The sequence below is a fragment of the Colius striatus genome, chromosome 2 (assembly GCF_028858725.1).
Source record: "Colius striatus isolate bColStr4 chromosome 2, bColStr4.1.hap1, whole genome shotgun sequence".
Lineage (NCBI taxonomy): Eukaryota > Metazoa > Chordata > Aves > Coliiformes > Coliidae > Colius > Colius striatus.
This window is the reverse complement of record NC_084760.1, coordinates 110,342,919-110,355,055: the sequence shown is the minus strand read 5'-3', so window position 1 is coordinate 110,355,055 and position 12,137 is coordinate 110,342,919. Positions and strand designations below refer to the sequence as shown.

The 12,137-nt window shown below is 49.0% G+C and overlaps 1 protein-coding gene across 2 annotated transcripts; it reads right to left on the bottom strand.

The window, feature by feature from the left end:
• Positions 1 to 491: 491 nt before the first annotated feature.
• Positions 492 to 4,947, bottom strand: MAL (mal, T cell differentiation protein). Of its 2 annotated transcripts, XM_010210063.2 has the most exons (4): positions 4,793 to 4,947; positions 1,108 to 1,275; positions 814 to 951; positions 492 to 566 (listed from the first exon to the last, which is right to left on the bottom strand). In XM_010210063.2, the coding sequence occupies exons 1-4, from the start codon at positions 4,877 to 4,879 to the stop codon at positions 492 to 494; spliced, it is 468 nt and encodes a 155-aa protein (XP_010208365.1). In that variant the 5' UTR covers positions 4,880 to 4,947. The 2 variants fall into 2 exon arrangements, with proteins under 2 accessions (XP_010208365.1, XP_061845081.1); XM_061989097.1 differs by lacking the exons at positions 814 to 951; positions 1,108 to 1,275.
• Positions 4,948 to 12,137: the final 7,190 nt, after the last annotated feature.

Below are 12,137 nucleotides of genomic sequence, written 5' to 3'. Positions count from 1 at the left end.
AAGTCAGAGATGGTATTTCCAGATGGCATTTCCAGAAACTGCATGAGAATGTTGTTTTGGCACAGCAGGTTTAGGGAGGGAAATAGGCTTACATGGAAGGGGTGGCAATTAAAGTGACCCTGTTTCACACTCCTGCTCCTTAGTGCTGGTTGTTCAGGCATCCCCTGAAAGCAGTAGCAGCCCTGGAGGAGTGAAGGTGTGGCTCAGGGAGATTTTAAATACTCTGAACTCAATTATTCTTTTTAAAGCTGGATGTTTTTCTGTTTGAGCCTCACTACCACCACCAAACTGCACCCCACCTAGAAGAAAAGAGATTGTGCCAGGATATTGCTTTCTCCCAGAGTCTTAATTGCCATGATCCCACATGCAAAGGTGCTTGTTTACAGTACACACATTAAAAAACAAAACCCAAACCCAGCCTGGAAACTGCAGCCGTTGAACAACTTCTGTGTTGATGGGTGACCACAGGACACACTCGCAAAGGGCGGCTCTTAGGATGATTTCATTCGCAGGAGGGAGAATATCTTATGGATCACATACATCAGGGTAGCTAAGAAGGCAAATACCTACAATGGAAAAACACCACATCAGCCAGTTAACTTTTTATTACACAGTGTGAATTCCTGCACTGATCAAACACCTCACTATGCATTTTATGTTTATTGACTCTTGCGTGCTTGGAGACATTCATGCAGAGTAGGACTGTGACTAGTTTCTCTCTTCCCCTCCCTGTTGGTGCAGGTAAAGATTTGCCCTTGAGGGCACTCCACAGTCACCTCCTCACCTTCCTTCTCCTGCTCATCAGACACTCACCACAGCAGCAATGTTCTCCTGGTAGATGGGCAGTAGCGAAGGAGTGTCAGAAACTGTACCAATGGCATAGGTGAAGTAGGCCTCCAACACAGCAGCACTGAGGTAGAACAGAGCTGCTATCTCCTGGCAGATGACATCCTGAGAAACAAGGAGCACAATGCAAAAGGTGTGGGGAGGGGGAAAGGAACTCATGCCCCGGCCTGCAATTTGCAGCAAAGTGGAAACAAAGGAGACAACTGTCTACCAGTGGTACCAGGCAGAGGGGAGGCTCTGAGGTCTGTCACACCCACTTACCAAAATGATCCAGGAGCTGCTGCCCCCGTGCACCCCGCAGATGTAGAGGAACAGGAGGGTGATGGACATAACGAAGCAGAACACAGAGACAAACATCACCCAGCCTTGCAGAATAGGTGTTGGGACCCTCGAGGATGCCACCAGGATCCAGACAAGACCCCCAAAGATCTGCAAGTGAAAGTGGGAGAGGGGGAAAGCATGGGTTAAATTGGTATCTCCAGAGCAGAGCCAAAAACCATGCATGCCTCTGGCAGGAGCACCATGCATGGCAATAGCCCAGGGACACCTTGGAGTTCTTCCCAGCCTCCACTTGACACTGGGTATTTAGCTATGAGCATCTGCCTCCAATTGTGACTCAAAAAAAGCCTTGCCATAGCCTTGCTTCCTGGTGAATTGGGCCATTCTTCCTGCTTCCTGGGCCATTCAGGCCCTCCCCACATCAGTGTGCTCAGGAGGCTGATTCAGACATTTGTGAAGGCTGGTTTCGATGAGCAGGGAGGCTTACAGCAGAAAGACAAGTTTGCTTCACTCCCAGGCTGACAGGTGCCTGAAAGGAGTGATGTCAAGCCCAGCTCACCCGCATACATAGAGCAGAGACATGTGGCTTCCTACAAATGACACTCTGATAGGAGAGAGACAAGGTTGAAGAGAGGTAATACTGCCAGTTTTACTGTCAAAGAGAGGTAATACAGCCAGTTTTACTCCCTGAGGCAGGGGAAATAAGGTTGAGGCTCCCAGATCCTCCTGGGAACGGGACCACCTTGTATTGCTGCTCCAGCTTTCTGGGTCATCCATCACTGCCTACCCTGGAGCTGTGCAAGGTACCAGCTGCTGGCCCAGTTGCAGATGGGTACCCATTCTTCTCAGCAGCCTTGGGATTTTGCTGTGGGTTTTCTGGTGGGGTGGGAAACACAAGGACAGCTATATCTAGGCTCCATCCTTTCTCCACCAGCAGATTCCTACACAAGGTGAGAGTACTGTGTCCAATACTGTGGAATGTGTGATCTACAAGTGGGGTCTTTGCACTAAAATGCACTCAGCAGCTTTCCTCTCTTACAAAGCAGCCCAGTTGTTTCTGGAACCTGTGAAAGTTGTGCAGCATGCCATGATGAGGAGCTCCTCAGCTGAACCCACACTGTGTGGAGACGGGTGCTGCTCTCAGGACCCATCCCTCATCACCAGCTGGTCTTGTATTTGCAGGCCAATCTCCAGAAGTGAGACTGCCTCACTGACTCTAAGGTCATACTTAGACTCTAAGATGATCGACTGCATCTCCCAGCCCAGCTTTTGCCAGGATCCAAGGGCCATGTTGCACAAATCACAGCATTGCCATTTCTTCTGAGGCATTTTGCACATGGGGGAAAAAAGTTTCTCATTTGTGAAGCTCAGGAAATATCACTTTGTTCATGTCATCCCCCCTCGCTAGGGAAGTTCATCGGTTCCATTGTGCAGATGGATGACATTAAAGCAATGATAGGACCTTAAAAATACCTTGAGTGAAAGGAGGTCTTCCAAAGTGCTGCTGCTTTGGTGCCTCTTGCAGCAACCAAAGACTGACTCTTGGGCACTACTCTGGTTCCTGTAATAACTTAAGTGGTGACATCATGCATTGCAGCTAAAGACCCTGCAGAAAACCTGACAGTTGCTCCATTAAAATCCAACAGAACTGGGGTGAGATGAGTTGGAGAGAGAAGTACCACTTCTCATATCTTACCATCCTCCATCTGTCTTTTCTACAGGGTGTGGTTTCTCACCCAGGCAAGTATGTTTGACGTGGTCTGATTATTGACTTATGTTTTATGGTGCTACCCTTCAGCAGTCTCATAAAAATGAATAAACGGTCAAAAGGCAGGTTGGGGACAGCAGTCTAAGAACAAACTTTGCTTTTAAACAGCCTTTTACAAAGCAAACATGTTTTCAGCTTGTTTCAGCTTTCCCACATAGGCTTGGCCATCCATATATGCAGAAAGCTCTTCAAATGAAATAAAATAGACGAGGAGAAAGAAACCCAGCCTCACGGGATAAAAATGGTAGTTCCTCGTCAGCATGTAGAATCACAGAATGGTAGGGGTTGGAAGGGACCTTTAGATCATCTAGTCCAACCCCCCTGCAGAAGCAGGTTCTCCTAGAGCAGGTCCCCTGAGCTGAAGGCAGGGCCTCTTGGCAACTTCACAACTGTCTTAAGGTTTGAAATGCCAAATATGGTTTTTTGGAGTTACCATATTAACCCATTAGAAGCAACCTCAGATTCCACCAAGGATTGAGAAACTCTCTATGTCCTCCTGAATGCTGTGATTCAAGGCAGCCACCTCCTTTGTACACAAGAAGGATAATATAGCTGCACAACACTGCAGGGAGGGAGAAAGCCAGTCATGCAGCATTCCTCTTTCCAGGGTGGCTCCTGAGCCTTTAGGATGCACATTTCCAGATCTTGCCCAAACTCAAGGAGAGGGTGCTTATTTTTGCCTCATGAGGAACACTGCCTTTCCAAATCCCCTGGAGACAGGGATTACAAACAGTCCAAGGCAGAGCCAGTCCCCATAAGTGTGCCAAGGCCAGCAGCAGCTCGGCATCAGCACTGACACAGTCCCATGGCAGCGGTGGCCAGCAAATGTCTTCCCAGCCAGAGCCTCCACAGGGACTTTGCATCTTCCTCTGGGCAGCTGCAGGAAACCTGGAGCTTGCTCAGGGCCTGGGCACAGAGACCAAGTGCCCTGAGCGTGTTTGGAGCAGCTGAAGCAAAGCCCTTCTCTGCACAGTGGCAGTGCCTGCTTCAGCCCGATTCCTCTTTGCTTGACTGTTGTCCCCGGGAGAATGAAGTAAATGCTGCAGATCCCAGAAGCAGGGGCTGAGTTGGGTGACAGGAAAGGATTTGGTCTCAGAGGACAAAGTTGGGAGTTTTTATCAAGCAATAACCTGAATGCCATCCTACCACACTCAGCCAAACCAGGTAACTCTGGATGAAAGTGCTCAGGCTTTGGAAAAAGCCTTTCAAACTGTTGTGAGAAGAGCAGGTTTCATGGGTGAGGGCAGAGGGTACAGGAAAAGGTTCTAGTTGAAACATTCAATCTTTCAGTCAGGGATCGCAGCACCTGCTTTTAATCCCCTGTGACTAATCCATTAAGATTATGACCCTCAGCTCAATGAAATAACAATATGGGATGAAGATACGAGGTGCTTATTCACCCTTTGCTCAGCCACTGCTGCCCACACACCCAGGTCCAGCACACTGCCCCTCCAGCTCAGGAACACTGCAGCTGAGCAGTACAGCTTCAGCAGACCTGGGCTCTTCGCTGCTGCAAACAATCACTTCATCCAGACCTTACCTCTTGCTTTGAACAAGGAGGTTATCCTCTGCTGCATCAGCTGCTAAAATCATCTTCGCACTAATTGGCTCAATTTGGCAACTTAGTTTAAACCCAGCAGCAACCCCTTCTGCTTTAACAGGCAAGAAATGAGAGCAGGCACTACAAAAATCCCCTGCTGACTAAAGGAGAGCCTCAGAGCCCCGGCTCAGAGCTTGGGGGGGGAGTTTCTGAGGGTGAGCCAGGCACCAGGGGTTGGCGTGGCTCCTGAAGCACATGCTCTGTGTCAAGTCCCAGTCCTCAGACACCCGGAGCATAAAGCATTGCCAGATGCCCACCAAGCAGAATCTGCCCTCCCCCAGGGAAAAGCCAACACTCACAATTTCAGGAATGAAGAGTACATCTGGGAAAGTCGTCAGGACAGCCAGGCCACTGGGCAAAGAGGTGCTGGAAGTTGCTGAGGACATGGTGAACCTGAACCTCAACTACTCTGACAGTCAGCGACTACTGGCTCTACTGACCAGAGGCAGCTACCAAATACAGCCTACTTCCTGCCTTCCCTCCCTCTTTCTCTTCCCCTCCCCTTCTACTTGCTCTTTCTCTTTCCTACTGGCAAGTGCAGACAGTTGTGAATGGCAGAGGTATGACCAAACCCCATGACCTGGGGTCACTGAGCGGCTGATGGGAGGTTTCTAGGAGGGCAGCCCTGGGGCAAGCTCAACAGTCTCTACACAAGCTGAGTGAGCAGAGCAAGTCCCTGGGTGTGGTGGGTGGCACTAGTTCACACCAGAGGGCAGGTGTACATCCAGCTGGGCAGCCTCTTGTGCCCTATATTAGCCCAGTAACTCAGCTCATCCCCCACCCCCTGAGCTGGCCACAGCAGCGGGCACAAGCCAGGCCAGGGCAGCTCTGGCAAACAGAGGGGATGGGAGATGTCTCACAGAGATGCACCTCAAGACACATTGTGAAATGACCTAAAATAATGAGATTTCTCAAACCACTTGGCTTCCTTTTTTTTTTTTTGAGGGGGGTGTCTTTTTTTCAGGCTGGATTCCATGGGAGTGAGACTTTCCCCTCTCCGTCATACAGAGTGATTCCAACACGCTCCCTTGGTTACCCAACAAAACCACACAACTCTGGGAGCCAAGGCCAAAGATGGGAAACATTAGGAAAAGGTGCAATGTGGCAGTGGCTGTGAACCAGTGACCCAAGGAAAGAAGTGCCCATTTCAGCCAGGCCCTGGCCTAGAGCTTCCAGGCGGCCTCCTCACGTTCAGTCATTGTTGCTTTGCCCTCCATGGCTGCACTGGCCAGTGTCCCAGCCCTAGGGCAGCACGGAGTGTAGTGGTGAGGCTACATGAGGACACCTATGTGGGAATAATGGTGGCACCAGCAACATTGGTGCAGAACCTTCGGTATGGGAGCACGGTGGGTTTGTTATTTGCAAGTGGGAGGAGATGGGGAATCTCACATCACGTGCAAGAAAGGAAGACAGTGTGCAAACTTTCTCTCACAGAAGAAGCAGTGGGGGAAATGGCTGGAGGAGGCAGCAGAAACAGGAGGATTGGCCAAATGCTTTTAATGAGGAGATTAAGCGAGGGGAGTGGTCCTCACTTAGGAAAAACAATCATCATGAGAACTTCCTATAAGCATTGCGAGGACAGTGAGCACCTGAAAAGTCCCTGGGCAGCCGTGGCAGGACATGTGAGGAAATGAGGAAGTGTACCAAATCTAGGATGATCACAATTCAAGGTGAACAAACTTTGAGGGATTTCATTTTGGGAATGAGTCAGGGAATTTCAGGAATCTAAAATTTGTCTCCTTGTGGAAGGAGATATTGCTACTGTCTGTACCAATATCTTTTCAGCTTTCTAGCAGTACAGGCAAAACAACTTTGAGATTCTCTTCCTCTGATTACCAGGCCTTTTTGCAAGCTCTCCATCTTGGCCTTCTTGGAGGAGTTTTGTTTTTTCAGAGCCCATTAAGGTTTTGTAATTTTTTTCCTGGCATCCTCATTTTTTTTACATTTTTTTGAGTGTTTCACCACATGTTTCTGGGGACACCTTCAGTCTTTGATTATTTTTTTTCTGGAATATTACACAGAATCACAGAATCTTAAGGGTTGGAAGGGACCTTGAGAGATCATCCAGTCCAACCCACCTGCCAGAGCAGGAACACCTAGAGTAGGTCACACAGCAGCTTATCCAGGTGGGTGTGGGATGTCTCCAGAGAAGGAGACTCCACAACCCATCTGGGCAGCCTGTGCCAGTGCTCCCTCACCTCAACAGGGAAGAAGTTTTTCCTTGTGTTTCTTTGGAACCTCTTGTGTTCCAGCTTTTACCCGTTGCCCCTTGTCCTGTCATTGGCCATCACTGAGAACAGCCTGGCTCCATGCTCCTGACACCTGCCCTTTATGTATTTGTAAACATGAATGAGCTCACCCCTCAGTCTCCTCCAAGCTGAACAGCCCCAGCTCCCTCAGCCACACAGGGAAGAAGTTTTCCCTTGTGTTTCTTTGGACTCTCTTACGCCACCTTTGAGGAGTGCATCAGGGTTTGGTGTTTTAGGAGCTGTTAACCGTCTGGGTGTTTCGTTCCTCTGCACCCCGGGTACTTTCGCAGAGCTCTCTCTTGCCCCCGCTCTGGCGGCTCTCCTCGCCGCGGCCGCTGGGGTGCCCCGGCCCGGGCCTGTTTGTAAGCTCTGCCGGCCAGGCCCCGCCCGTCCCGCGGCGGGGGCGCGCGTGGCGCCGCGAGGCCTCGAGCGCTAACGGTCGGCGCGAGGCGGGCGCTGAGGGCAGCGGTGGGCGCGCTGCGCGTGACGCCGCCCCGAGGCGAAGAGGAGGAGAGCCGTAACGGCAACAACGATGACAGCAGGGAGAGCGCTGCGGGAGCAGGATACTTCGTCTCCAGGTACAGGAGAGGGGAGAAAGCCACATCCCCGTGGGGAAACAGGCGGCGGGCAGTGGCCGAGCAGTGTGGAGCGTGTGGCCGGCGCTGCAGCATGCACCGAGTGTGCTGCGGGATGGGGGACTCCGCTTCGGAAAACGTCTTTTTGGTGGGCCTTCTTTTATGGTGGTCATTCCTCCTCTGTTTTTGGCACTTGGCTGTGGAACTGTGTGTTGTATGAAGGCATTCCAAGGGGCAGTGGGTACAAGCTGGAACATAAGAGGTTCCAAAGAAACACAAGGAAAAACTTCTTCCCTGTTCAGGTGAGGGAGCACTGGCACAGGCTGTCCAGATGGGTTGTGGAGTCTCCTTCTCAGGGGACATTCCAAATCCACCTGGATAAGCTGCTGTGTGACCTACTCTAGGTGGTCCTGCTCTGGCAGGGGGATTGGACTGGATGAACTTTCAAGGTCCCTTTCAACCCTTGAGATTCTGTGAGATGGGTGTCCCTCTGGGTGTTTGGAGGCCAAGGGGCAGGTAGTTCAAAGGCTGAGCACTGGAGGTAGAGTCTGAAGACCTTAGAGTGCTGCCAGGTTCCACCTCAGAAGAGGTCATTACACCACACCCTGACCTGTATCCCACCTCCTAACACTGTTTGGAAATTATGAGTGTGGGTTTAGTATTGAAAGCAGGGGAAAGTGTGAAAGTTGGTAATGTAAACATACTCAAATCTTTTCTTCATATGTTATTCACATGGAGTAAGTGAAGCCTGGCCCATGCACTGAGCTATACCTGGTAGGAGTCGGGTGCAGAAACCAGCCAAGAGCTTTGTGCTCAGGAAGCTGCAGTCTTCCTGCACCGGCTGTCGGGAGAAGGGTATGGAAATCACCCCCAAGCCAAGCAGGAGCTGCATGAGTAGGCTTAAATTCTGGCTTTGCCCAGCTTTGCAGTGCTTGACTGAACAGGTGATATGGAGTCATCTTTGCAGAGCAGTGGCAGAAATGTGTCTTTGCTTGTGGTGTGGGTGCCTATTGCTCTTCCGTCCCAGCTCCTTTCAAGGGAGGAAGGGACTCACTTCTAAAGTACTCTCCTGGCTTCACAGGTGTGAAAGGTTTGTAGGTTTTTTCAGGTAAAACCCTCAAGTTGCAAAGAAAGAGTGTTCTGGAGGTGAAAATTTGAAGCAAAACTTCATAGAAGCAAATGCGTGACTTAGCTGACACATGGTTGAGATTTCCCAAGCTGGAGGAGTGGTTGATACCCTGTGTTTGCGCTCTGCCCCTGCTGCTGCCACCTCACTGTCACAAACACTGCCAAAGGCATTAGCAAAACAGGTCTTCATGTGGATATGTCAAAGTGCAATGGCAAGGTTCAGTCTACTGCTCACACTGTGAAAGAAACATACAAAGGGAAATTGAGTTGAAATTGATGGAAAATGATTTATATAGAGACCGGAGACACAAAAGAGAGACCATGCCTTTGAGTCATGAGATTCACAGTAGACCTTTGTTGCTTTCTAAACTCCTGATGGCACTTAGGTGCGATGAGGTCTAATCTTCATTCAGCATGCTGTCAGTGACTTTGTGAGTATCTGTGGTGAATAAGGAGTCTCTCTGCTGTGGGTAAGGAAGGATCTCTTGGTCTCTGGTGAGGGGTCTCAAACCTTGAGAGGTATCCCTGCTCAAGGGGAGATCGCTGCCATGCAGCCACGTTGCCTAGCAGGGAGAGCTCAAAGAAGGCTGTCTTGGGCCATCATACTGATGAGAGAAAGTGGCTGTCTCACAGTCAAGTTGCGTGCAATGGGAAAGGTATGCACAAGACTCCATGTGCTCCCAGCTTTCTTTGATCCTTGATTAATGAGTCTTGGAAAACCCATCTGGTGTTTTTCTGTTAGTTGTGTGATTGATGGTCAAAGCTCATAGTTAGTGGTGGTCACTGTTCCTTCATGGGTTTCATAGAGGTGTTCTTGGCCTGGCTCAGCTCAGGCCTTGACCTCTTTTGGAGCCTGTACTGCTGGTTTGCTTAAGAGGGATATTGAGTGTAGCCATCACACTTCACCCTGTGGCTGCAATCAGTCCGCTTTATCAGCTCATAGAGCAGTTGTACAGTTATCTCTTGCCTCTGTGTTGTAAATACGTAGCATATTGCAGATCTGTGTAGCAGCCTAATTATTTACTGAACTGTTTTAAGTGCCAAAATGTGCTACTGTATATATTAATATATTATATTGGGTTTCTACAATATTTGTGATAATAATTATACACAATAATATATTAATGCACTTATTAATATATTTTTTCTCTTATGTTGCTGATCCACAGTAAGCAAATAGCTTTTAGTATAAAATACTATTAATTACACTACTGGGGGATTCCTGGTGATGAACAAGGAGTATTTGCCTCATTATGTACCAAACCTTCACATGTAAAATGGTTTGAAGTAATAAACACTGTGTTGCTAGTGCCAACAAAATCCCAATCAGATGGAGCATTACATTCAGAGTTTCTGTCAGTGACCATGTGAATAAGATGTCACACCAATAATGTTTTCCCTCCTTTTTCACTCTGAGACATGGTGCATCTTCTCTGCATCGCAGTGATCAGGATTCTTTGTCCCTTGCTCTGAGATTTTTTTTAAGCAATTGATTCAATTCTTTATGTTGCAACTGTGTTTCTTCCAGTGAGTGTAGGTAGTATATCTTGATACAACATGTGGTTTGTTTGTAACAAGAGGCTGAATAGTTAAAGTAGAACCCCATGATTTTGGTAAAATTGCAAATGCAGATATTTGAGTGTCTCTACAGTAGTATTGTCTCTAAATTCAGAATCATGAGAGTTCTCATGCAAACATGTCCATTTCTTAAGTGGATGGTGAGGTGAGTCAAGGCTGGCTGAATGACAGAGCCTAGAGAGTGATGATCAATGGCATGGAATCGAGTTGGAGGCCTGTGGCCAGTGGAGTTCCACAGGGATCAGTTCTGGGGCCAGTCTTGTTCAACTTCTTCATCAACGACCTGGAAGAGGGCACAGAGTGTACCCTCAGCAAGTACAGTGATGACACCAAACTGGGAGGACTGGCTGACTCACCACAGGCTGTGCTGCCAATCAGTGGGATCTCAACCAGCTTGAGAGTTGGGCAGAGAGGAACCTCATGAGGTTCAACAAGGACAAGTGCCGAGTCCTGCAGCTGGGAAGGAACAACCCCCTGCACCAGTACAGGCTGGGGGTCGAACTGCTGAACAGCAGCTCTGCAGAGAGAGACCTCGGAGTCCTGATTGATAATAAGCTAAATATGACCCAGCAATGTCCCCTTGTGGCCAAGAAGGCCAATGGCATCCTGGGATGCATCAAGAAGAATGTGGCCAGCAGGCCTCCAGAAGGGAGGTTCTTCTCCCCCTCTACTCTGCCCTGGTGAGGCCTATCATCTGGAGTCCAGTGTCGAATTCTGGGCTCCTCAGCTCAAGAGGGACAGGGAAGTGCTGGAGAGAGTCCAGCACAGGACCACCAAGATGATCAGGGGACTGGAGCATCTTCTTGATGAGGAAAGTCTGTGGGAACTGGGGCTGTTTAGTCTGGAGAAGAGGAGACTGAGGGGAGATCTTATTAATATTTACAAATATCTAAATGGTGGATGTCAGGAGTTTGGGACATCCCTTTTTTCTGTTGTATCTGGTGGCAGCAGAAGGGTAATGAAAAGAAGCTCAAACACAGAAAGTTCCATGTAAACATAAGGAAAGGCTATTTTACTGTTGAGGTGAGGGAGCCCTGGCACAGGCTGCCCAGAGAGGGTGTGGAGGTTCCTTCCTTGGAGGTTTCAAAACATGATATGTTCTTGTGTGAACTGATCCAGGTGGGACCTGCTTTATCAGCAAGTTGGACTAGTTGATCTCTAAAGGTCCCTTCTAAGCCCTACCATTCTATGATTCTGTGATTTCCAGCCTGTGCAAGTGGAGTCTCAAAGGTTTCACTGGGACACATTTCAAAATGATGAACATTTTGTTCGGCATCAAGCTTTGGCCACTCCTGCCAATGCTCAGCCCCTAGTGCTGCAGGACCTGCTCTAGGCTTGGCTCCTTGTTGTGTGCTGGTCCCTGGAGGAATCCCAGCCTCCCTCCTGGCAGCACTGTTCATCCCCGAGGAGGCTGGGACATACCCTTGGGATGATTTTCTCTCTGAGGGTGGGAGTAGAGACCCATTGGTCCCCCATAAATCCATGAGTCCTGATGGGATACACATCAGGGAGCTGGCTGATGTTGCTGCTAAGCCACTCTTGGTAATTTTTAAATGATCATGGAGTACAGGTGAAGTGCCTGAGGACTGGAAGAAAGCTAATGTCTTCAAAAAGGACAAGAAGGACAACCCGGGAAACTACAACCAGTCAGCCTCACCTCCATCCCTGGAAAGGTGATGGGAAAAGCTTGTCCTGGACGTTCTCTCTAAACACATGAAGGAAAAGATGGTTATCAGGGGTAGTCAACATGGATTCACTTAACCAAGATTCCTACTTGACCAACCTGATAGCCTTGTATGATGGTTCCATACAGCTCTGCAAGGAGGAAAGAAAGAAAGAAAACAGATGTCCTGAAGCCAGAGTACAAAGATAGATTTGAGGCATCGAGTGCAAGAAAGGAAGATTGTAAACTGTCCCTTAGAGAGGAAGCAGTGGGACAGATGGCTGGAGGAGACAGCAGAAACAGAAAGATTGGACAAATACTTTTAATGAGCAGATAAAGCAAGGGGGTGGTCCTCACTTAGGGACCTCCCCACCTTATTTCATACAATGTGCACTAAACTGAGTTGCTAGTCCTCGAGGTATCTGGAATGTCCCCCTCTGGCACAGGAGAT

Coding starts and splice junctions, on each gene's coding strand:
- MAL (XM_010210063.2), bottom strand. CDS start 4,879: ATGTCCTCAGCAACTTCCAGCACCTCTTTGCCCAGTGGCCTGGCTGTC. Junction 952..1,107: donor GCAGCTCCTGGATCATTTTG/GTAAGTGGGTGT, acceptor CTTGTTTCTCAG/GATGTCATCTGCCAGGAGAT. Junction 567..813: donor AGGAGAACATTGCTGCTGTG/GTGAGTGTCTGA, acceptor TTTCCATTGTAG/GTATTTGCCTTCTTAGCTAC.